The 23,707-nt window shown below is 43.4% G+C and overlaps 1 protein-coding gene across 2 annotated transcripts in view; it reads right to left on the reverse strand.

The window, feature by feature from the left end:
- SEL1L3 (SEL1L family member 3) overlaps window positions 1-23,707 on the reverse strand; it is a 119,645-nt gene that overhangs the window by 69,812 nt on the left and 26,126 nt on the right. For both annotated transcript variants that reach the window (XM_064366169.1, XM_064366173.1), the window contains exons 3-9: window positions 22,139-22,265; window positions 20,392-20,513; window positions 19,935-20,050; window positions 17,087-17,145; window positions 8,511-8,643; window positions 6,334-6,466; window positions 4,659-4,799 (exon numbers count right to left, since the gene is read on the reverse strand). In XM_064366169.1, coding sequence (XP_064222239.1) covers window positions 4,659-4,799; window positions 6,334-6,466; window positions 8,511-8,643; window positions 17,087-17,145; window positions 19,935-20,050; window positions 20,392-20,513; window positions 22,139-22,265 — 831 coding nt within the window. The remainder of the gene's footprint in view (window positions 1-4,658; window positions 4,800-6,333; window positions 6,467-8,510; window positions 8,644-17,086; window positions 17,146-19,934; window positions 20,051-20,391; window positions 20,514-22,138; window positions 22,266-23,707) is intronic.

A 23,707-nucleotide genomic window follows, 5' to 3' on the forward strand; every position in this document is an offset into this window, starting at 1 on the left:
TTAAAACTGGTTCAGATGGCAAATTTTGTTATGTGTATTTTAGCAAGAATAAGAATTTTAAAAGATAAATCACAGCCCTTAAAGAGGAAAAGTGTAAATATTTGGTGACTCTCCCATGCTGTAGAAAAATACAGTTATTCTGGGAGCAACTCAAAGGTCGGACCTCACAGGACGGGAATGTGGAGGCCACTCTTCTCCACTTCCCGCTGGTTGTTAATGAAGCCGAAGCCTCCCCACTCTCTACTCCCTGCAATGTTCTCATCTCTGCTCTGAAGTGTGTTGTTGGCTGAGATAGTGAGCAGATGATCCATCTAAAATCACACAGTGTGGGGGGAAGAAACACTTTCAGGTCTGAAACGTGCATATGGAGCGGCCTGGAAGTGGAGTGCTGGCTGCATCTATGAAGAAAAGCTGCTGGCAGGGAAGAAGATGACTCTCTCAGACAGAATCAGAAATTACAGCCCATTTTCCCTTGCGCCATGATGTCATCTTATTTGTTAACAATTCCAGAAAAAATAATTCCACAAATGAATGCCCCTTGGAGAAACTATGGGAGCTGATGTTTTCTTTTACATTCACCTAAATGACTCTCATTCAGAACACAGCTTCATTTTGATTCTATCCTGGCTCGTAGGGGGCACTCAGTAAATGCTTGTTCAGTAAATGAATGAATGAAAGGTTGTGAGTAACTTCAGAACACACCCACTCAGTTAAATTCCTTATCTTTGTTACTGTGCTTATTCAGTTCCTACAGTAAGGATTCCAAGCATCAAACATCTCATGCTTGAATTCTCATAGCTTATCTCAGATATGAAAAATGTAATACGATGAGGATATTCTAATAAAGTCTATTAATCAACAGGACAGGACAGGTCAGGACAGCAGCAGAAAATAGAATGCAAACACAGTTCCTATGAACTCGAGTCATCTGAAGCACGCCGGAGCCAGCTGGGGCCAGACGCTGTGGGCAGGCCGGATTGGAACGAAGGGTATTTGAGAATCAGGGAACGGCTATCGCGTCACAGTCGTCTTACTATGGTTCTTTTTATAGAAGATCAGTGTAAAGACGTGTTGGAAATATCAACTCATTTTTTTTTACCCTCATTTTACAAAATCAAGTTTTCTGCATGTTTTTTTTCTCAGCCTTGTTAGGAAGCTGGATGCAACATAAGACACCAATCTTTCTCCGGGGTTTGCGGGAAGATGCTATGATAGCCCCAAGCAAAGGCTCTGTGCCAGGTACAGAGATGACCTCAAGGGAGTGTACGCCCCACCTCTGCGGAAGGCTCCCCAGTCCTTCCAACGTGACCTGGAAAAAGAGGCACTGAAGGTGACTGGGGCCTGGGGGTTGGTTCTAGAAATTCACCTAAACTTCTGCTCTCCCTCCCTGCCAGCTCCTAGGCCTGGGAAAGGCAGGGAGAGGAGGAAGGCAGCTGGCCACATGTCTCTGGAAGCAGAGGCTGTGGTGGCAGGGGAGGCTGGCAGGTATGGCCCCTCAGGGGAAGCCCCTTGGTGCTGTTCTAATTTGGCACCAGAAGCCCCCAATGGTAAGTTAGGCATGAAGGGTGGGTCCTAAAGTGGCAAATCCAGCTTTGGGTCTCCCTCTCTCCCCACTGATGGGGGCCCCAGAAGCCTAACAGAGGTCAGGGGAATAGGCTCACTGAGCGGGAATCTAATGATTCTGCAGCACCAGTGCCCGGGAAGTCTTAGGGCGAGGGGATTTATGATTTGGGATTTTAATTAGATTTCATTTCCAGGCCTCTGTGGAAAACAAAATCATTCTTAATTCTTATAAATGAAATTTTGAGCTGCAACAATAACATGAAAACATTCTCATAGACAGTATTTACTTTAAAAAGAATGTTTTGTGAAAACAATGCACTCCTATTCTCAATCAGCAAAACGATTTTTAAGTATGATCGGAACTCTCATAAAAACAATTTTGGCATGGTGTGGTCTTAGCGCATTTAGCCTAAACTGTCCAATAGGCATCTGCCTCTCCTGCTTGCCGGTCTTGGGGCAGGGGACTCCAGCACCTCCAGACAACCAACCAACGGAAAGCTGGAATCATCCCTGCCCGGGAATAACAGCAAGAACACTGACATAGCAGTGGCTCTCAACTGGGGGTGATCTGGCCTCTTTGGGGACTTGGGAGCATTTGGCAATATCTGGAGATATTTTTGGAGAGGCGGGATGTGGGGAGGGTGCCATTGGTATCTAGTGGTAGAGGCCAAATGCAGTTAAACATTGCATAACACACAGGATGGCCCCCAACAACAAAAATTCTACAGTCCGAAATGTCAATATTGCGAGACTGAGAACCCTGATTACGTAGGGCTTACTACGTGCTGATACTGTTCTAAGTATTTTATATCTATATATAGAGAGATAGATATACACATATACGCACATATATACACACACATATATACGTATATATACATATACATATATATATATATCCATTTATTGAACCCAACACTTGAAGATAGATACTATTATCATCCCCAGTTTGCAGATGAAGAAACTGAGGCTCGGAGAAATTAAGTAACTTGCCCAAATCACACAGCTAGCGAGTGTTAAGTTAAAATTGGACCCAGGCCAGCTGCTCCCAAGGCTACACCATTCATTACACAACATGACGCAGCCTCCTGCCTGCATTCGTCCTTCGTGCCCACATCCAAGCAGCCACGGAGCCCCTCAGAGCCAATCTCTACATGCTTCCGCTCTGTCCCTGTCACCATGTCCTCTCAGGCCTGCCTCCTCTCCTCAAGGGACCATGGCAATACACTTCCTTCTTCCAGCTCCACACCTTCTAGTTCACCTCCCCGGCATTCGCTGCCACCAGAGTGACCTCAAAATCCCAGATCTGACCATGCTTCTACCTCTTGCTTGAAACCCTTCAACAGGTCCCTGCCACCTGCAAGGTAAAGCCCAAACTTCAGGATGGTGTCTGAGCGCTCGTCGGAATAACCACTTTGCAAGCCTTCTCCTGCTTCCCCGTCATCTCCGCACCAACCATCATGTGACATGCTGTGCTGTTACAACCTCTCAGGGCCTGCTCTGTCTGCGATTCCCACCCCCAACTCTCTTATCTGGCAAACACCTGCTGGCCCTTCAAGAATCAGTCCCAGTCCCATGTCTCCTCTTCCAGGAAGCCTTCCCAGAACAACTCAGTCCTCCAGGTAGAACTGACCACTCCCTTTTTTGTTTTTCCACCATTTGCTTCTATGCCTTTAATAAAATGCTGGGTGCGGTGGCTCACGCCTGTAATCCTAGCACTTTGGGAGGCCGAGGCAGGCGGATCACAAGGTCAGGAGACCGAGACCATCCTGGCCAAGATGGTGAAACCCTGTCTCTATTAAAAATACAAAAATTAGCTGGATGTGGTGGCACATGCTTATAATTCCAGCCACTTGGGAGGGAGGCTGAGACAGGAGAACTGCTTGAACCCAGGAGGCGAAGATTGCAATGAGCTGAGATCCAGCCACTGCACTCTAGCCTGGCAACAGAGCAAGACTTCATCTCAAAAAAAATAAAATAAAATACATTACTATTTTTCTTTGCTTTCAAATCTATTCCTCAAAGGTAAGAGCATTGTGTTATTTCACATATCTCTGAAGTCTAGCCAAGTAACTGAGTAGTCACTCAGTAAGTATCAGAAGAATGAATAATAAAATATCCTCTATGGCCTGAATTCTCTGCAGGACGGTCACTACCTGCAAAGGAAATCTATGCTGTTAGACACTGCCATTCTCAGGCAGTGGGTGCAATGTAAGACACCCATCTTACATGAGGCAGAAGTCAGTTTCTGCATTGCCTCAACTCAAGGTCTGGTTCTATGCCTGGGACTACCTGGAGTTGCCTCTCACCACTAAGACAGGTGGCACCTCCCTGTTAGGATCCTCTTCACCAGGCTGCACATCTCCAGCTGCCTCTCCTCTTCCCAACAGGCATGGTTTCAAGATCCCTCGTGGCCCTAGAGTATGCACTGAATTACTAAGCAAACCCAAATTGCAGTGGGCCTTCAGAGAAGCTGGTGGCGTCGGGGAAGTTTATGCAGATTCCTGATATGATGCTTAAAGTGTACTTCAAATCAGAGGTCCCAAGTTCAAGTGCCTGTGGGCTCAGACGGGTCAGATCCACGAATGAAGTAAGCAGGAGGTGATGAAATAGACAGGAGGGGCTGTGGGTGACAAAGTGTGCCTGGCCTCACCTCCACAATTGCTGCCACATAGGAGAAAGGCCCAGTCTTGCCAGATCTTTTTTAAAAAAAAAAAAAACTAGAAATTCACATTTTCATACAAGTTTTTTAGATACACGTAACTAATTTTTTTTTTAACATACACAACAAGGTATTTTCCAAATCAACTGCATCTGGGGGCTGGCTCCGGCTGCAGACTGTCCGTTTGTGGCCTTCGCTTTAAATAAAGAATTGCTTGAGCGATTCCTAAGTTTTTGCATTTAGTGTTGGAAGTGTGCACAGATATATCGAGAGTTGTGGACATACAAGGGCAGAATTTAAATTTGAAATTAAACTAGAACACTACGGTTAAAAATAACTTTGAGGCATAAATCACCAAACAGCGTGAGTGAATCAGAGGAAAACATGGAGCCGTTCTAACCAGGGCCCAAAGCCGAGGCAAAGACTCAATTACCGGTCAGCAAATCCATCTCCAGCAATGCCTGGAACAAGGTGGGGTGTTTGTCTTTCAGCTCTTTCTCCCAGGGGAAGGCTCTGCACATCGAGGGCCTCCCATACCTGCGCTTGAGGTCCAGGTAAGAGTTGTGCAGGTGGCCTACACAGAAGAGGAAGCACAAGATAGCACACCGTTTAGCAGAAGGAAAGACTCGCTTCCCTAAAGCCCTTCTTCCTAAGCGGAACTAAAAACAAGAGGCCAGACTCGTCGTTACTGGATGGTAGTTTGGGCCTTTTTGGGATTTGAAATTGGCTATGATGCTTTTGCTTCCAGGTCACAAATTCAGAGCCAAGTCCAGGAGCAATGTGCCAAAGTTGCTGATGGCTGTTGACTAATTCTACAGAATGAGCAGCTGGCCTCTGACTGGTCCCCAAGAGGCCAATATCTAGGCCATTTTCTTGGCGTGTGAGTTGAGGAGCAAAGCACAAAGACCCCCAGGGAGGCGAGGCAGTCGAAGATGACAGAAAAATCTTCCTAACGCCACCAAACAGATGGGTGTCCATGCCTGGCCTTCCAACTCAGGGTATCTCTCCTGATAGTACATCCGTTACCAAAGTCAGTTTCTTTCCTGTTTGGGTTATTACTATTCCTATATATCTTCCCCATCCTCTGACAACACATTTTCTGGATGATTCAGCAGTGAGAGCGGCAGCTGGGGACCAGTATAGCCTATTCTTAAATTGAATTGCAGCAGCGCTGTCTCTCCACACTCACCTGTCACCATCTCTAATCACTACCTGGGACCATTTCATGTGAACCCTATTAGACCGGGGCATGTTTGAGATGCATCCCTCCCTCCATAACCTGGAGTGAGAAGTTCCGCTCTGGAGATGGAGAGACATATGGGCAGGACTGAAATACTCAACTCGCTTTTGCTGATGGCAAAGGCCCCACAGGAATTTCTCTTCCAGAAGGAACATATGTGAGTAACTCTAGTGCCACCATATCAAACAGCAGGATCCATTGCACAGAGAAATGTGTAAGTGCTAGATCCAAGCTGGAACGCTGGAGGACCAGACAGGACCAAGTTTTGTAACTGATAAACACCCTGTGTGAGTAAAAGGATGTCTGTGCAAATATGAGCATGCACGAAAGCAGTCTATTTGAAATTCATTCCTTCTGTTGAAGATTACTGATGTTTTCAAGAATGAGTCAGTTTCAAGGATTTAAAAAATAAAATCGAGCTCCAAACAACAAAGTCGCCGTTCAACATTTCTGAAAGCTAATATTCAGATATTAATGGCCCAAAACAAAAGTGCACCGATGGGGAAACATTTCTAATGATTAATTTATTTTCCAATTCTTTTTTATTTTCTTAGGCTGGTCTTACGGGTGGGAAGAACGCCATGCGAGGCACAAAACACTCGCTGTCATTTGTACTTGTAAGCTCGATTTTCATGGTTGGAGCTATGAGGTGTTTTGGTTTTTCTGGTCTGTTGTTGGTCTTGGTAGAATCCAGGTGGAATGCACAATTTCACCTGTGTCCACCAGTGGAGGGCTCGAGGTCACACTTCTCCCCACCGGTATCTGAGCCAAGTCATATGTGTTCAATTCTGATCCCGTTATGGAGAAGCCAAACGTGTTAATGCAAATGTACAGCGCTTAAAACAGCTCCCCTGAACTCAACACTTACACGCTTCTTGTCTCTCGCCCCCATGCTGTGCTGCGGATGCATACACAGAGACTATTTCTTGAACCTCAGCACACCTTTCATAATATAACTTGATTCGTTCAGCAAGTTGCTTCTCAAGGAGGGGATTAACAATCTACAAAAAGGGAAGAAAGTCAAATGAACAACAGTGGTCATCAAATACCCACCCACCTCTAGGAAGTTGCGTTCGGGTTGACTTTGTTCTCCCATTGACATCTACAGGTGGTTTTTTTGTACACATATCATCCACTCTGGATTTGCAAAGCAAAGTCACTGGTATGAATTCAAGGACATGCCAGCTCTGATGCTTCCCTCCAGCTTCTCTTTGTGCTCAGCTTCTTAAATGTCAGAATTTCCCAGAGACTGGGACTCTGCCCCTTCTTTTCTCTGGCTGCACTCTGTCACTGGAAAATCACACTCACCTCCCCCTTCAATTCTCACGAAAAGATGCAAGGGTACCCGCAATGTGCCTGCTGCATTAAAGAGCCCTCCTCCCCTCTTCCGCAATCTCCAAGAGATGGGTGCAAAACCGTGGCTTCAGGACAGGCCCCCCAGCGGCTCACCCCATCTCAGTTGCAGGCCGATGTACCCATTCCTGCCTCAGCACTCCCAAACACATCTGAATTAAAGCATGTATCATATTCTCTCACAAATTCCCTGTTTAACATCCCAAAAGGGAGCTCCTCAGGAACAAGGGACTTAACTCAGTGTGCTTCAAAATATAGGCTGGGACCCATTAGAGGGTCACACAGTTATTTTGGTGGGTGGTAACCTACAGCGTTTTGGTGGTGTTTTTTTGTTTTTATAAAGTAGAACACAAAATATCAGCGTGCACTGAATATAGCAAGGGTATGTATTCTTAGAATAATTTTGTTTCCATTTTGTGTGTGAATATATGTATGCATATGTATGTACTGTTCATGATATAAAGCACATTTCTTGCTTTTTTTTTTTTTTTTGAGACAGAGTCTTGCTCTTGTCACCCAGGCTGGAGTGGAGTGGCACAATTTTGGCTCACTGCAACCTCCACCTCCTGGGTTCAAGTGAGCCCATCCGGCTAATTTTTGTATTTTTAGTGGAGGCGGGGTTTCACCATGTTGGCCAGGCTGGTCTCAAACTCCCGACAAGTGATCCGCTGCCTCGGCCTCCCAAAGTGCTGGGATTACAGGCGTGAGCCACCGCGCCCAGCCAGTATTAAGTAGATTTCTTATTGTGGACAACCTGCAAAACACTTTTAAAGCTACCCATCTTGCTTGTCTCGGCACCTGGCTCAAAGCCTGGCATACAGTAGGATCTCAATAAGCATTTGTTGCACAAATGACTAAACGAATTTCATTTTTTCCCCTTTTCACAAAGGTCTCTCACAGAGGCTCTAAGATATCAATCACCCATGGGCTGTAGGGCTCCCCATTTTTCCTGATTATGACTTTGCCTAGTGACCCCTGTTTTTCTCAGAATAAACCCCACAGGGTGAAGGGAATGAAAGAATGTTTCTCTTTCAGGTGTCAGGTGGGGTTCTTGATCTCCTTCACACAGCCCAGAAAACAAGTGCCCTGAAGGCTCCCTCCTGGGCAAACAGTCCTCTGCCCGCACAGTCCAGCTGCGTTGGCCTGGAGCGCTGGCCGTTCCATTCGGGGGTGGGTTTTGGATGTGGAAGGCAGAGGATTCAGCCTGAACACAATGCCCTTTCCCATCCATACAACTGCTGCCAACTGACCCCAGCGTGAGCAGAAGGCCCGTGTTTCTGAAGAGAGCAGCCAACGGAACCGAGATTTTAATTTGCTACAGCATCTCTTCTGATACTTTAAATAATAGCAGAGAAAAGAAGCTTTACCAAATAACTAAGATTCTCTCCTTTCATTAGCTTAATCGCTGGATAGGCAACAGCCTGATGAAAATCTACTCTATAATTAAACTAGTAGTTATTAAAACAGAGGAAGTAAATGGGTTCCATTTTATGAGTACTAAATGAACCAAATGTTAACAGAAATCTATTATTGCTTTCGCTGGGGGAAAAGTCTCAATAGTAATCATATTTGATGACAGAGGTGAGGCATGGTCCCACCTGGGGAATCTTTTATTTACACTGGCTTGCACACCCCCGAGGCCCACACCCGTCACCCAGGAGTGCTGCAATCTTCCTGATGCCCTGGACTCACCTGGGTGGGGTGCAGACTGCGAAGGCGATAGTACTTCAGGGGTCCAAAAAACCCTTCAATGCCAGCCACATACCTGCTCCCTCCGATAATGAAGTATCCAGCTGTGTCATTATAATGGAAATCCTCCCGGAAGCTAGAGAAGAGAAGGAAGGATGAAGGGAGCTGGAACTAGATGATTTAAAAAGAGTCTCTTTCCTTGACCCTCCTTGACTTAACCCAAATGGCCCCAAGCCTTCCACTCTGAGTTTTAGCAGCCGAGACCAGTGTGGGGCCAAGTGGACTTGGGCTAGGATCCCAATTCTGTTATTTACCAGCTATGAGACCTCAGTCCAGTCACTTAACCTCCTCTCCAGCGCTGTCTGCTCCTGTGTAAAATAAGTTCTTCACTTATTGGGTGGTTAAGAGGATGAAGTGAAGTGTGAAGATGAGGCATCTAGCAGAGTGCTTGGCCCACAGTGGATACTCCATCTATGCTGACTATTGATGGTGGTGGTATTGTTTGGAATCAATGGAATTGTCTGGAATTGTTGGTTTTCATGGGAAAGACTGTGCTCTAAAAGAAAAACAACCTTGTTGAATGAATAGAAGGTGGCTGTGGGGGAAAACTCAAAGTGCAGACTATTAGATAAGGACTGAGGCAAAATTCAGTCAGGAGGAGGGGGCCACCGCAAGGTCAGAGGGTTTGGCCGGAGGTGAGAGGTCAGCACAGATGATATGTCAGAAAACCACCCTGAAGGGCTTGAAGCATCATCAGGAAGGAAAAGGAGGACAAAATGGGTTGGCATTTGTAACATGCATGAAGGTGTTCCTCACAGCGTTGCTTATAATCGCCAAAGATGGGAGAACCCCAGTGTCCATCAGCGGGGACTGGCCCATCCATGCAGTGTGCCTTGGACTTGAGCTTTTTCACTAGGCAGCTTAAAAGAGGGACAAAGGAACCTGGACAGATATACAAAATATAGTGATAAGTGAAAAAAAATAAAAGTACAGGACACAGAGCAGACCTTTTATCTAAGAAAGAAGAGAACAGATATTTTTTCATATTTGCATAAAAAAACTCTGGGTGGAAGTCTATGCAAGAAACCAATAGAATTATCTCCCCATGGAGTGGGGGTTGGGGTGGAGTGCATGAGGGTAGGGTTGGGAGCAAGACATTTAACTGTATTTTTACAAAGTTTTGATTTTTTTTTAAACCATGTACATCTATTACCTATTAAGAATTTAAAATAAGGCTGGGCATGGTGGCTTACACCTATAGTCCCAGCACTTTGAGAGGCCAAGGTGGATGAATCACCTGAGATCAGGAGTTCAAGACTAGCCTGGCCAACATGGTGAAACTCCATCTCTACTAAAAATATAAAAATTAGCAGGGCATAGTGGCTCACACCTGTAATCTGAGTATTTTGGGAGGTTGACGTGGGTGGATCACCTGAGGTCAGGAGTTCAAGACCAGCCTGGCCAACATGGTGAAACCCCATATCTACTAAAAATATAAAAATTAGCCAGGCATGGTGGTGCATGCCTGTAATCCCAGTTAGTTGGGGTGCTAATGCAAGAGAACAACTGGAACCCGGGAGGCAGAGGTTGCAGAGAGCTGAGATCGTGCCACTGCACTACAGCCTGGGCAACAAGAGCAAGACTCCATCTCAAAATAATAATAATAATTAATAAATAAAATAAAAATAGCAAGAATTTAAAATAAGAATGGGAAGACAAGGTGTTATCAGAGCATATGTGAGCAGTGAGAGGAGTGGGGCGCCAAGACAGGCATCAGGTGAGAAGTCAGGCAACGAGATGGAGTGAGGAAGCACAGGGGTGGAGGGCGGGGGCAGATGGAAGCAGAAGGAAAGGAAACTAAGTGTCAGGCAGGCTGCCAGGAGCCTGGGGAGCAGAAGGAGCGAAGGGCCAGAGCGACGTGGAAGGGGACAGAGCAAGCTACCCATGGTTGGATCAGGGAAACCAGGCAACCCAGGGTTACTCCAGACCAGGAGATGGACTATGTGTTAGCAAAGAACCCAATCCCTAGTAGGTGCACCTGGCCAGGGAGGAAGCATGAGATGGTGAAGCAAGGCGCACAGCCTGATGGCATCAGCTGACAGCAGCAACCGCGAACGCCTAGAGATCAGCCTCATCTAAACGCAACCAAAATGGAAAAGAAGTGCTTCAGCTCCTGAGAGTTTTCTTTTCGATCTCAGCCTTGTAGGACTGAGAAGATGATGGTCTCTCCTGCCTATTTAAGGAGAGACCATAAAGTTATTATCTCTGAGAGGTGTGAATTGATTCTGTTTTCCAATACCTTGAAAAGACATGAACATTCCAACAACCCTCATGAGACAGCACAAGGTACTCAATGGATACCAAGCAACGCTTCTAGTAGGAAGCTCTCAACAGATCTGCAACTGAACCAACTCCCCAGCTTACCTGACTGTCCTCATGCCTCTGCAAAACCAACTGACTGATGCCTACAGCATCCCGGATGCTCACTGCCTCACTGCCTGGAGCTTACTGTTTGGAGCCTTAGTCTCCCCATTTAAAAAATGGAAATAGTGGCTGGGTGCAGTGTCTCATGCTTGTAATCCCAGCACTTTGGGAGGCTGAGGCAGGCGGATTGCCTGAGGTCAGGAGTTCGAGACCAGCTTGGCCAACATGGTGAAATCCCGTCTCTACTAAAAATACAAAAATTAGCCAGTCATGGTGGCATGTGCCTGTAATCCCAGCTACTCGGGAAGCTGAGGCAGGAGAATCACTTGAACCAGGGTGGTGGAGGCTGCAGTGAGCCGAGATTGCAAAACTGCACTCCAGCTTGGGTGGCAGAGCAAGACTCCATCAAAAAACAAAAAAAGGAAATGGCGATAGTACCTGCCTGTATGATTGTTGTGAGGATTAAATAAACTAATATGTAAACAAAGCATTTAAAACAGTGTCAGGTGCATAGCAGACACCATAACTGATAGCAACACTGATTATTATTCTTAACCTAGTCCTCTGTTGGACTTTGACTCCCATATTTTCAGTTGCACGCTTAGTAAGGATAAGATGTGTGTACTCTTAAAACTCTTAATGTTGGCCTGGCACAGTGCACAGTGGCTCATGCCTGAAATCTTAGCACTTTGGAAGACCGAGGCGGGAGGATCTCTTGAGTCCAAACCAGCAAATACCAATAGTATGTTTATTGTAATCCTGTCGTTTACTTAAATATGTAATCCAGTAAAACATGAGTGGGGAAGAAAAAGAGCTGTTCTTTCTATAAAAACTAAGTTGATTATTTTGAGTCTACCCAAAATAATCAACTGGTTTTCACAGAAAGAATAAACTATTGTGAAAAAAAAGTCGAGAAAAATCTAGATGGCTTTTGGGCTCTGATTATTTCTACGAGTGTCTTTGTTTTCTTTTCATTTGGAAGAAACAGAAATTGGGTGTTGTTTACAAGTTAGAAAAAAGACCACAGAGAACTTCAGTCTGTAGATTTGTACTCAAAAGAAGGCACTATCTAGAAAGACTGGCAAATGTGAATATATATATGTACACACACACACACACACACACACACACACATATATACACACACATATATACACACACACATATATACACACACATATACACACACACATATATACACACACACATATATACACACATATATACACACACACACACATATATATATGGGTTTTTTTTTTTTTTTTGAGATGAAGTCTTGCTTGGTCGCCTAGGCTGGAGTGCAATAGTGCAATCTCAGCTCACTGCAACCTCCGCCTCCCGGGTTCAAGTGATTCTCCTGCCTCAGCCTCCGACTAGCTGGGACTACAGGCATGTGCCATCACATCCAGCTAATTTTTGTATTTTTAGTAGAGATGGGGTTTCACCTTTTTAGCCAGTGTGGTCTCAAACACCTGACCTCAGGTGCTTCACCCAAAGTGCTGGGATTACAGGTGTGAGCCACCACACCTGGCCATATATATGTTTTAATTGAAATAAAAATCTTTAAGGGAGTTATCTTTTATTAATGGATCCTTGCATTAACTGAGTTTTTCAACAAATAACAAATTACTTGGTCCCTAGGGCACTGAACTGTAATTTTTAAATTGTCATTATTGTCAAGCAATAGGGTATCTGTCCAGCTTGGCCTCCATCTACATAGATGTCTTCACATTTTTTTCCTGCAAAATTCTCAGTGTCTGAACAAGATTGCCAGAGATTCTTTGTACTGCACACTGTTTGATGGTCATCAATTTTACTGACATAAAAGCTGAGCTAGACTCTTCCAAAGCCTAAGCCAGCCCCTTTCGAAAATGTGGGATATGCTGGCAAACCATCTTTACTCTTATCTGGACATAGGAGAGTGCCCTGGTTTATTACCGCAGAGCGCTAATAACCTGAAAGAATCACTGACGTTGTGAAACAGGCCTCGCTTAGAGTTAGGAAATAGCTCCAGCTTGAAGTTTCCTTGGTAGGAACACACCACCACACCCAGTTAATTTTTGTATTTTTAGTAGATACGGGGTTTCACCATGTTGGCCAGGATGATCTCAATCTCTTGACCTTGTGATCGGCCTACCTTGGCCTCCCAAAGTGCTGAGATTACAGGCGTGAGCCACCACACCCGGCCCTAAATTTGTTTCTATTTGTCTCTCCAGATTGATACTTTACCTCCATGAAGGCAGGGTCTGTATTCTTTGTGTTCATCATTTTATTCCCAGAGTTGAGTGCTGTGTCTGACATGTGACAGAAGTTCAGTAAATAGATGTTGAATGAATGAATGAATTTAACACTATAGAGGCCTAAAGCTGTTACCTGTCACTGGGAATTATTGGCAGCCTCTCATTTATGTGTTGCTCTGCAATCCCCAGCACTTAATTCCTGATCTTCCCACACTATCCTTGCAGGACAACAACTGTCATTATGTTTACATTACAGGGACAAACATAAAGGAAGGGTAAGGGTCTTGCCTGGGAACACCAATAACCAGGAAACCGAAAATATCTGATGCTTCATTCACTGGTTTGACCCACGACCCACTCTAAAAGTGGGGTACCTAACAGGGATGAGATTGCAAATACCTGATTACAGGAACCCTGGGGGATTCTGGACAGCTCCCTTGGGCCTAGCTTTACCTCTGTTTATTTCTCTGATGGGGAAGTCTCAGGAATACAGAAAGGGCAGCTGGGGTGGTGGGGAGGGGCACTCCTGGGTCTGAGTACCGCTAATTTTGTTAATTTGTTCTGTGGCAAAGTCTCATTCTGTCACCCAGGCTGGAGTGCAGTGGCACGATCTTGGCTCACTGCAACCTTTACCTCAGCCTCCCGAGTAGCTGGAATTACAGGCACCCGCCACCACATCCAGATAATTTTTGTATTTTTAGTAGAGACAGGGTTTTACCACATTGCCCAGGCTGGTCTTTAACTCCTGGACTCAGGTGATCCACCTGCCTCGGCCTCCCAAAGTGCTGGGATTACAGGCAAGAGCCACAGTGCCCAGCTGGAGTACTGCCAGTTTTACTAATAAATTGTTTCAATGCTTCAACTGGGATGTTAGGTTGGTGTGTACCCCAAAATCAGTCTTGATCCCCTGATCCTTCTATGTTTATGCTGATTATGTCTTTACTTAAAATTTTAATATTTTGTTCATCATAGATTCTCTGCATTCATTTTGATTTTTAAAAATATCATATTAATAGGTTATTTATCATGATTACTGTTGAGTTAAATTGTGTGCCCCCTCCTCCCACCGAATTCATATGCTGAGGTCCAAGTCTCCAGCACCTCAGATTGTGACCTTATTTGGAAATAAGATCATAGCACACACAAGTAGTTACATTGAGGTGATACCGGAGTGGGGTGGGCCCCTAACCCAATATGACTGGTATCTTTCTAAGAAAGGGAAATTTGGACACAGACACATCCGTGGGGAGAATGCCATGTGAAGACTGAAGTTACACTGCCATGAGCCAAGGAGCTACCAGAAGCTAGGAGAGACCTGGAGCAAATCTGTCCCTTGCACCGTCACAGGGAGCACGGCCCTTCCAGCCCTGTGACCCTGGACCTCAGCCCTCTAAAACTCAGATGATAAACTTTTGTGGTTAAAGCCACTTACTTTGGCACTTGGTTCTAGCAGCCTCAACAAATGAAGGCAATCCCTGAGCTTTCAAGCACCCCCTGAAGTTTCAGTCTCGCTTGCCTCACTCCAGCCCCAGCCCGGGATCATTCTGTGACCACTCTGTCTCCCATTCACTCATAGCAGCCTCTAGATCTCTGGGGTTGAAGAGGAAAGGAAACCCTTACAAAGAAAATGAAAAGGAGCCTATGAAATTCAATCAGTTGTCAACAATGTCCTGGAGCCGGGCATGGGTGTCAGGGGACAGAAGGGAAGCTGTTTTAAACTTCATGTCCTGAAACAAAAAACTTTAATTTCTGGAGCCCACTTCACAGAACACAGAGATCTCATCTCCAAAGAAGCCTCAGATCAGCTGTTTCTCCAAAGACCGCTCCCAGGCTTCGCTTGCCCTTGAACTTTTCAGAGAAGATCCCCCAGCCACCTGTTATATAACAACACTCTTATGCGTTGAGCGCCTTCTGGCTGATCCGAATCTACCTTGGTGCACTTGAAGACGTGTGTTCTGTCCTTAGGCCTCAGCCGCTTTGTTTCAATACAGCTATTAAGCCACCTGCACCCTCTCTTGGCAGGCTAATAACACTTCTTTAGCCTTTCTATGAAACTCTAATCCTTTAATCCAGCCATGAAAATATGAATTGTTCTATGTGCCCAGAGCTTAAAAGAAAACAGTTGGACTTAAATGAAAATAGAAACTTAAAAATTTTTTCTTTTTAATTTTTAAATGCAGATTCTGATTTAGAAACTCTGGAGCAAAGCCCAATTTCTGCATTTATCTCTTTTTTTTTTTTTTTTCTTTAGACAGAATATCACTCTGTCACCCAGGCTGGAGTGCTGTGGCAGGATCTCGGCTCACTGCAACCTCTACCTCTTAGGTTCAAGGGATTCTTATGCCTCAGCCTTAGGTAGCTGGGATTACAGGTGCGCATCACCATGCTCGGCTAATTTCTGTATTTTTAGTAGAGATGGGGGTTTCACTGTGTTGGCCAGGCTGGTCCTTGCCTCGTGTGATTCACCCACCTCGGCCTCCCGAATTGCTGGGATTACAGGTGTGAACCACCATGCCCAGCAGGAATTTTTTTTTTAAAGTAGCATATATGGCCCTCTGTTTCTGTCTCTGTCCCTCTTTGCTTCTCTTTCTTTAGTAATCAGCATCCAAGGAAATCTGGGCTGTGCAGGACTCTGCATACCCCCCACCTGTTTGGAGAGGCAGCATTCTGCTTGCTGCAGTGAGATAACAGACTTGAGGAATAAGCCACTCCTTGTCCCAGACAAAGTGCCTGGAAGTCCTGATACATTTTCTAAAATTACACATGCAAAATTGGTAATTTTTATTTCTGATCTTTACATTTTTTTTTTTTTTTAAAGATGGAGTCTTGTTCTGTCACTAGGCTGGAGTGCAGTGGTGCCATTTCAACTCACTGCAACCTCTGCCTCCCAGGTTCATGCCTCAGCCACCCAAGTAGCTGGGGTTACAGGCATATGCCACCACGCCAGGCTAATTTTTGTATTTTTAGTAGAGCTGGAGTTTCACCATGTTGCCCAGTCTGGTCTCAAACTCATAGCCTCAAGGGATCCACCCACCTTGGTCTCCCAAAGTGCTAGGATTACAGGCATGAGCCAACACCCCTGGCCTATGGTTGATCTTAAGCCTTCAATTTCAGATGTTCTTTGACTTATGATGGGGCTACATCCAAATAAACCCATTGTAAGTTGAAAGTATCATTAGTACAAAATGCATTTACTACCCCGATAAACCCATTGTAAAGTCAAAAAATTGCAAATCAAATCATCTTTGGGTGAGGGACCACCTATATGCATATATTATCTAGCTATGGCAAGGCATTCTGAATTCCTAATGAAGTTTGCCCCATGGTTCTGCCACTGTGAAACCCTCTATTATACGTGGAAGTAGACGCAAATTAAAAAATTATGAAACACAGGCAAGAAACTCAACTTTTAGCTTCTGTAACTCTTGTAGAGAATGGTCATGTAAAGACAAAAAGTGACACCAATATCAATAGTTGCATGCATTTCAAATCCAGATTATAAACATAAATATGAAGACTGTCAGCTTTTATGTTTTATATGAGGCCAAAGTTACCAACCATTCTCAATAAGCAACATTAATACTTTGATTTATTTTTCAGAATCCTTCATAGAAGATAATTTTCAAAGAAAATGAATTATGAAGTGCCATGAAAGGAAGAATTTACAATGAGATCTGGAGACAGAACTAGCTTCTCTTACTTAGATAAAAAGGTTGTTGGGGAAACAGAAAGAGTTTGTGCATGGTAGGGAAAAAAAAAAGTACAAAGACTAGCTACAGGGCAGAGAACAATCCATGCTTAGAAAAGCTGAATGAGGAGATGTGGAATAACATTCAGGCTGATGGCTAAACTGTGAAGATTTCTTAACCCTCGTGCAGGCAAATTTTGAATAAAAAGAAAAACCACACTTACCTAATGGTCTGATTATGGTGGCTTTTCAAATCCTGTCCGATGCTAGTGGTTACTACTATCTATGACGGGAGAAATACACAAGAATCAGTATGCCTCATCACCCCACGTTACCTATACAGTCCTTGGTATAAATTACTCATCATATGTGCTGGAGAGTCTTTTACCTGATCAGTCTCTGCCAAAATAAAATTAATAATTTACTAGCAGTGTGTATATTTAAAGATGTCATAAATTTAACTTCCCCAAATGTGACTTGATGTGGTGAAAAATATCTACAATGCAGTTCCCACCAGTCGGTTTCAGATAATTCCAAAGTCCAAGCCAAAGGCTCATTTGATGTTATTTGTCCTTAAAAGCTTGTTGTGTAGAAAGATAAGGAAATGTGTATGACACTACAAGGAGTGTTTAAAATCTTACTGATTCCATGAGAGCCTTAGGGGGAAAACAAGATTGGTGGTGTATGTTCTTCACACACTGCTGTTCCCACCTCCCTTTCCCTAAGCACTGGGAATCATCATTCTCATTTGAACAGGGACACAATTTTTTGTGATGAATGCTGTTAGCTGTCTCATATGGGCTCTTCTCATGTCTTGGACTCCAACATAAGCCTCTGGACTTAAGGGGCCATTTACATTTGTTAGTGCCACCACTGAGCAAGTGGTAGGGCAAGTCTCAAAGATGTGGCTACAACACTTGATCTGTGAAAGATCAGAAACCAACCCAATTCAGCCATACAACATATTGGTTATAAAAGGAAAATGACTCACATCAGTTAAACCAACTTAAACCAACCATTTAAGTCACTTATCCATTCAGTCAAAGCAGACTATGGTAGTCCCACCACAGAGGTGGATTTTGGGTGGGAAGCCTTATGTGTTGTTTGGGACCTAGTATATTAGACCAGATAGAACAGAAAGAAGAAGGACAAACAGGCTAAACTCTACATACATCAAACAAAATATTGTTTTCCCCACTTACCTGGTCTTTCTAATTCTTCTCTCCTGCTTTACTCGACTATGTAACCTGCCACTAAATTCATCTCCTTCATTAAAAGACTACTTTTAATTTTCTGTTCAAAAATCTTCTATGATGTCTTGGAAATTGACGTCTAAATTCCCTAATATCCAAGATTCTCCACTTTCTAGCCCTAAAGACATAATTTTTCCCTTCTACTAGTTTCCTGTAGTCTGCAAATTTCTACTCCAGTCAAATGGTTTGTCCAGTAACCCCCAATTATATGTTGAAATGCCTCCTCCTCCCTTCTCCATCTAAATCTTGCCTAACCAGAGAAGCCTTCTCGTGACTCCTTCAAGCATCCCAGCATAAAATGCTATCTCCCTTCTAGGAACCAATATAAATAATCTGGCAATTAATTATTTTAAATTTATTATTATTATTATTGAGACAGAGTCTTGCTCTGTTGCCCAGGCTGGAGTGCAGCGGTGACATCTCAGCTCACTGCAACTTCCACTTCCCAGGTTCAAGCGAGTCTCCTACCTCAGCCTCCCAAGTAGCTGGGATTATAGACACGCACACCACGCTCAACTAATTTTTGTATTTTTACTAGAGATGGGGTTTCACCATATTGGCCAGGCTGGTCTCCTGACCTCAGGTGACCCACCTGCCTTGGCCTCCCAAAGTGCTGGTATTACAGGCGTGAGCCACCGCTACCCAGCTGTCATCTGGCAATTAAGCTTGCCTTATGACAGCCCTTTACCTGCTTAATGTTACTGCCATAAATAGTCTACAAGCAACTCAAGCATAGTGCCTTGCATACAGCAGGTGCAAAATAAGATCTGTGAATTCGCTCTGATGATTTGATACTTGTCTCAGGGACAATAGCACTGAGCTGACCTTCTCTGTAGGCGAAAGCAGCAACCAAGCGATTACGGCCATCATAATTCTCACACAGATAGGAAGCTAAAACATGGACCACTGCTATGCCACCGAACATTTTTAAGTAAACAAATACACATACCAAAAATCCCAGCTAACATTTTACAGACTCTTCTCAGGAAAGCAGCAAGGACTGACCTGATTTCTTTTCTCTTACAGTAAAAGGAAATGTGATCAACTTAAACACCAAGGGAGGACTGCATCATCTCATGCACAAGACAAACAAAACGCCTCTTCCAGTTTTGTTACAGGAAAATCACAGATCAATAAGAAAAGCTGATGAGAAAACAAAGCAACCAGAAAAAAGTAGCAAACCGGCACTGTGTATATCAAGAAATAGAACTGTCTCCAATTAGAACAGATTTGGCGTAATCCATAAAACCCATGTTATGAGAGTTTGAAACAGTTATGTACAATGTTTCATACTGCAAAGTAGATAAAGACCCTCCATCCCACCTGAATTATCATGTCTGTTGGTTATTATGATCTGTTTAGTGCCAAACATAAGCAATTGCTTCATTTGCCAAAAGCAGTCAAACCATTTCTTGGCTGAACTAACCAATCCATTTCCTTTAAAAAAAAGGTTGTAGATCTGATAACACTATATAAACATGGCCAATGCTGTTTTAACATTTATCTCCACAAAGCCTATCTCCCCAGGGGAAAAGGACTGAATTGCTGAGATCGCTGCAGCTACAGAGCTGCCTGCATGCTCTACTCATTCACCCGACAGTCAAAAGCAGTGCTTTAAAAGTTAATTAAATGGGATGGGATTCTTATGATTTAAACTTCCATCTATAAAAGTTTGATTTAGCAAGCGTGTAGTTGTAACGAGTCTATCATTTACCACAAATTTGCTTTTGCAGATTTTGTTGCTCCCCGGCTTTATAGCAATGCTTAACTTTAAGCGAAAATGCTCATATGGCGTGTGATGGAGCGTGCATGCAGATACCTGGCCTCCGTTAAAAGAGATATCCAGTCGAAACCACTCCTTCAAAGGTATGATGAACTTAGTTTTTACAGCAAGGTCTTCTCCTTTGACGAGATGCATCTGAATATGCAAATAGCCTAAAAGGAAAATTCGAGCACATGAAAATGACAAAAAATATCTAAGAGTGAATGAAGTAGCGAGGTCTTTTCAACAATTGTCCTAAGAAGCTACAAGACTCGATAAAAACAAAGCAAAACCAAAACGCACATTTATAAATACATTTCTTTGTAAATAAGACATTGGATTTAAGCTTCTAGAAACTGGGTTAAATTTGAAGCCCACGTTTGGAGGGCGTTGCTCTTGCTGGGCTGCCACGTTGACAGGCTCTTCCTTATTCTAGGCAGACATATTTGTCACTAGGCAGAGCATTAAAAAATCACGAGATCATTTTAAAGGTTCTGTTCTGTTTTATACTCACCCTCTTCCGTAAGAAATACAGAAGGTGTGCCGTACATCTCATTAGAGTCAACAAAGTACAGAATCCCACAGAGGTTGGCCTTGCAATAATGGAGTAAATAAAGCCACAATGAAACAGTAAACCTGTAAGAGTGAGGGGGAAAAAAATTCTGCAGATTGATATCATCCAAGAACAGGTAATTATGGTTAACAATGACCAAGTAAATTGCTTTCTTTCCAATGAAGGGATGAATTTGCCTTCGTGTTCATCATGGGAGATCAGCTTGCAAAGCTTGAGTTTTGAAACAAAGGAGGTAGTTATAGTAACTGCAAAAGACAGGAGTTAAGTTTCATTGTACAAAACTAGCAGACTTTCTACCTTGCACCAAAAACTGTTTCTGTGCCTCTTTGAGACTCTCACATGCCTGCTATCTGAATTCTTGATTAAGGCTTACAAAGTCAGCCATAGATTAAAAAAAAATGTGGATTTTAATAAGAGGTGATTTGATAAGAAGCTATTGTAATTTCTATGATTAAAAGGAAAAACATAATTAGGGCCTTTTGAGCAATTTTGTTTCTTTCACAGATAAAAGCCATAAGGTAGAAAAATGTAATCATCTACAAATGGCATCACTATGTGATAACAGGGACACATATATGCTATTTTCATGCTCAGATTAGGTTATTCAGTATCACGATCCTGGCTGACCAATACAGAACAATTAATCTAATTATCCCATTCCTGGACTGGGGCTATTTTAGTCGAAAAAAATATTGTACATCTGTAACTTGTGGAGTGAGGATAAAATAACGGTAGCCAACTTTAACTAGGACACATTTAGCCAAGATACGTGAACCATCAATCATTCAGAAAAGACTTGCTGAACACACCCCTTGAAGCCACACGTTGTGCTACTGACCAGTAGTTCAACGATGAGGAAGTGGGAATAATTTCATATTGTATGTGAAGCATGGATCAAGGTCAAAATGAATGCACTGATTTCTCTTCATTTACTCCAGTAACCAATTCAGTTTGGGTTAAAATGGCAGTGGCCGCATGTTCTTTGCAGACACACACAAAGAAGTTCTTTCTGGTCTTTATAATCTGGCCTCAAAATCAGTGGTATGATATGCAAACAGATGGTGCCACACAGCTCCCTCCTGACCCACCCAGCTGAGCAAGCTCATGAAGATAAGTTATTACAAGGAAGCTTAGCAAGAACATACGCTCTGTAAAGTGACTCAAGATCTTTCTACAGCCAGCAGCATGGGAAGAATTAAATCACTCTGCTAAATCCATCTGGTCTGAGGTGAACCAGGAACCATTTTCAGCATCTTCAATTCACCAGAAGGAAAAATAATACATATATCTGGGTCTTGCTGAAATCAATGGAGGAGATCAGAAGTTGTGAGATTTCAAACAGCTCATCCAATCTTCCACGACAGAAAACTGAAGCCAAGGCTGCAATCTGTGCTGGCTCTGGCTGGCTGCACCTGAGACCTTGCAGGGCTTCCGGCTTCAGCACTTTGCTGCCTACTTGTGTCATGTAAAGAGGCTAAGGCAAACTGAGATTGTTAAATGCAAGAATAATTCAAGACATTTGAGGTTTTCAGGTCCACCAATTCTGTCTAAGCCACAGATATCTCAACATTTTTGCAAAGCGCCTTACCAAGGTGTATCCTCCTAAGGAGTTCTTCCATTAGCCTGCCCTGGTCCTCAAATAAAACAAGCACTGCCCGACCAGCTCCCTTCTGCTACCCATCCTTACACTGGGTAATCCATCCGCTGGCGTCGAGTGGCTTCCAGCTCTCGATTTCGAAACCTCGGGAACTTCTTGACAATGCCCGTGTTTTCTCCACTGGAGGCATAAGGAAAGCCAAGCAGGGCAACCACGTCTGCAAACAGCAAAACAGCTCCCTTTCAATTATATCCAGAAAATCATTTCTTCGCAAATCACATTCATCCTGAAAGCCTCTGCCGAGCTCCGATCAAACATTTAAGTGAGATGCCCTAAAAATATTAGCAAACATCTGTTGAATATATGCCAAGCACCGTGATAAGCACTTTACAGAGACCATGTCAATTACTTTTCATAACAACTCTGTGAAGTGAATTCTATTCTTAGTTCCATTCTACAGATGAAAAGCCCTAGGCTAAATTCACAAAGTTAGTGATAGAACCACAGGTTCTGAACTCAGGCTTCTGTGTTCATAATCAGTTCACATACTGAATGCTAAGAAAAGCATCCGAATTTGTGTCATCAGTAGTTAACACTTCTGTAGTTCTCACTCTGGTCCAGACATTGCTATAAACATGCTACACAAATTTGTTCATTTAATTTTCATTATTATCCTCAATCTACAGATGAGAAAACAGAGGGACGATGGCCAAAATAGTAACTAGCGTGTCAGGATGGCCGAGTGGTCTAAGGCGCCAACTCAAGTTACCGTTTCCCAAAATAGTAACTAAGATTTAGTGTACACCCAGCAATATCGTAAGTACAATTCAGGGATAATCTCACTCCATTTCACAACACACTATGAAATAGGTTCTTTTATTATTCCCATTTAACAGATTGAAAACTGAGCATCAGAGAGAGTTAAATAAGAGGTGGAGCTGGGGTTGAAACTCGAGCTCTTTGGCTGCAGAATCCATACTCTTAAAATTGCAGATTTTTTTCTTCTGTGCAAACTTTCCACAGTAAACTCAACATACTACCCTACATAAAAATTACTAACCATATATCTTAAAATTGAAAAGTCTTACATTTTATTTCACAAACATGAAAGAATTCTTCTCTGTAGCTCTAAAAATCACAGGGATGTTCATAATAAATCTTAAAGGGAGAACTGAGTTATTTCATCTCTACTTAATAACTACTGCTTTCAACAAGCCTAAGTATGAATTTTTGGTTTTCCATATTCTCCCCCACTAAAGAAAAGATAATCCACTTAACTCAACCTAGGAATAAGAATACCTTTCTTGGCAGGGCACGGAGGCTCACGCCTGTACTCCCAGCACTTTGGGAGGCAGAGGCGGGCAGATCACAAAGTCAGGAGTTGGAGACCAGCCTGGCCTTTAGTAGAGAAACCCCTTCTCTAATAAAAATACAAAAAAATTAGCTTGGCATGGTGGTGCGTGCCTGTAATCCCAGCTACTCCGGAGGCTGAAGCAGGAGAACTACTTGAACCCGAGAGGCGAAGGTTGCAGTGAGCCGAGATTGCACCACTGCACTCCAGCCTGGGTGACAGAGCAAGACTCCATCTCAAAAACAAACAAACAAACTTTTCTTCTGTTTAAAATGCTCCTTGGATTAAATGGTGGAAACCGTCTATTT

This window comes from Aotus nancymaae, unplaced genomic scaffold, assembly GCF_030222135.1.
Source record: "Aotus nancymaae isolate 86718 unplaced genomic scaffold, 86718_ANA_hifiasm-v0.15.2.pri h1tg000006l, whole genome shotgun sequence".
NCBI lineage: Eukaryota > Metazoa > Chordata > Mammalia > Primates > Aotidae > Aotus > Aotus nancymaae.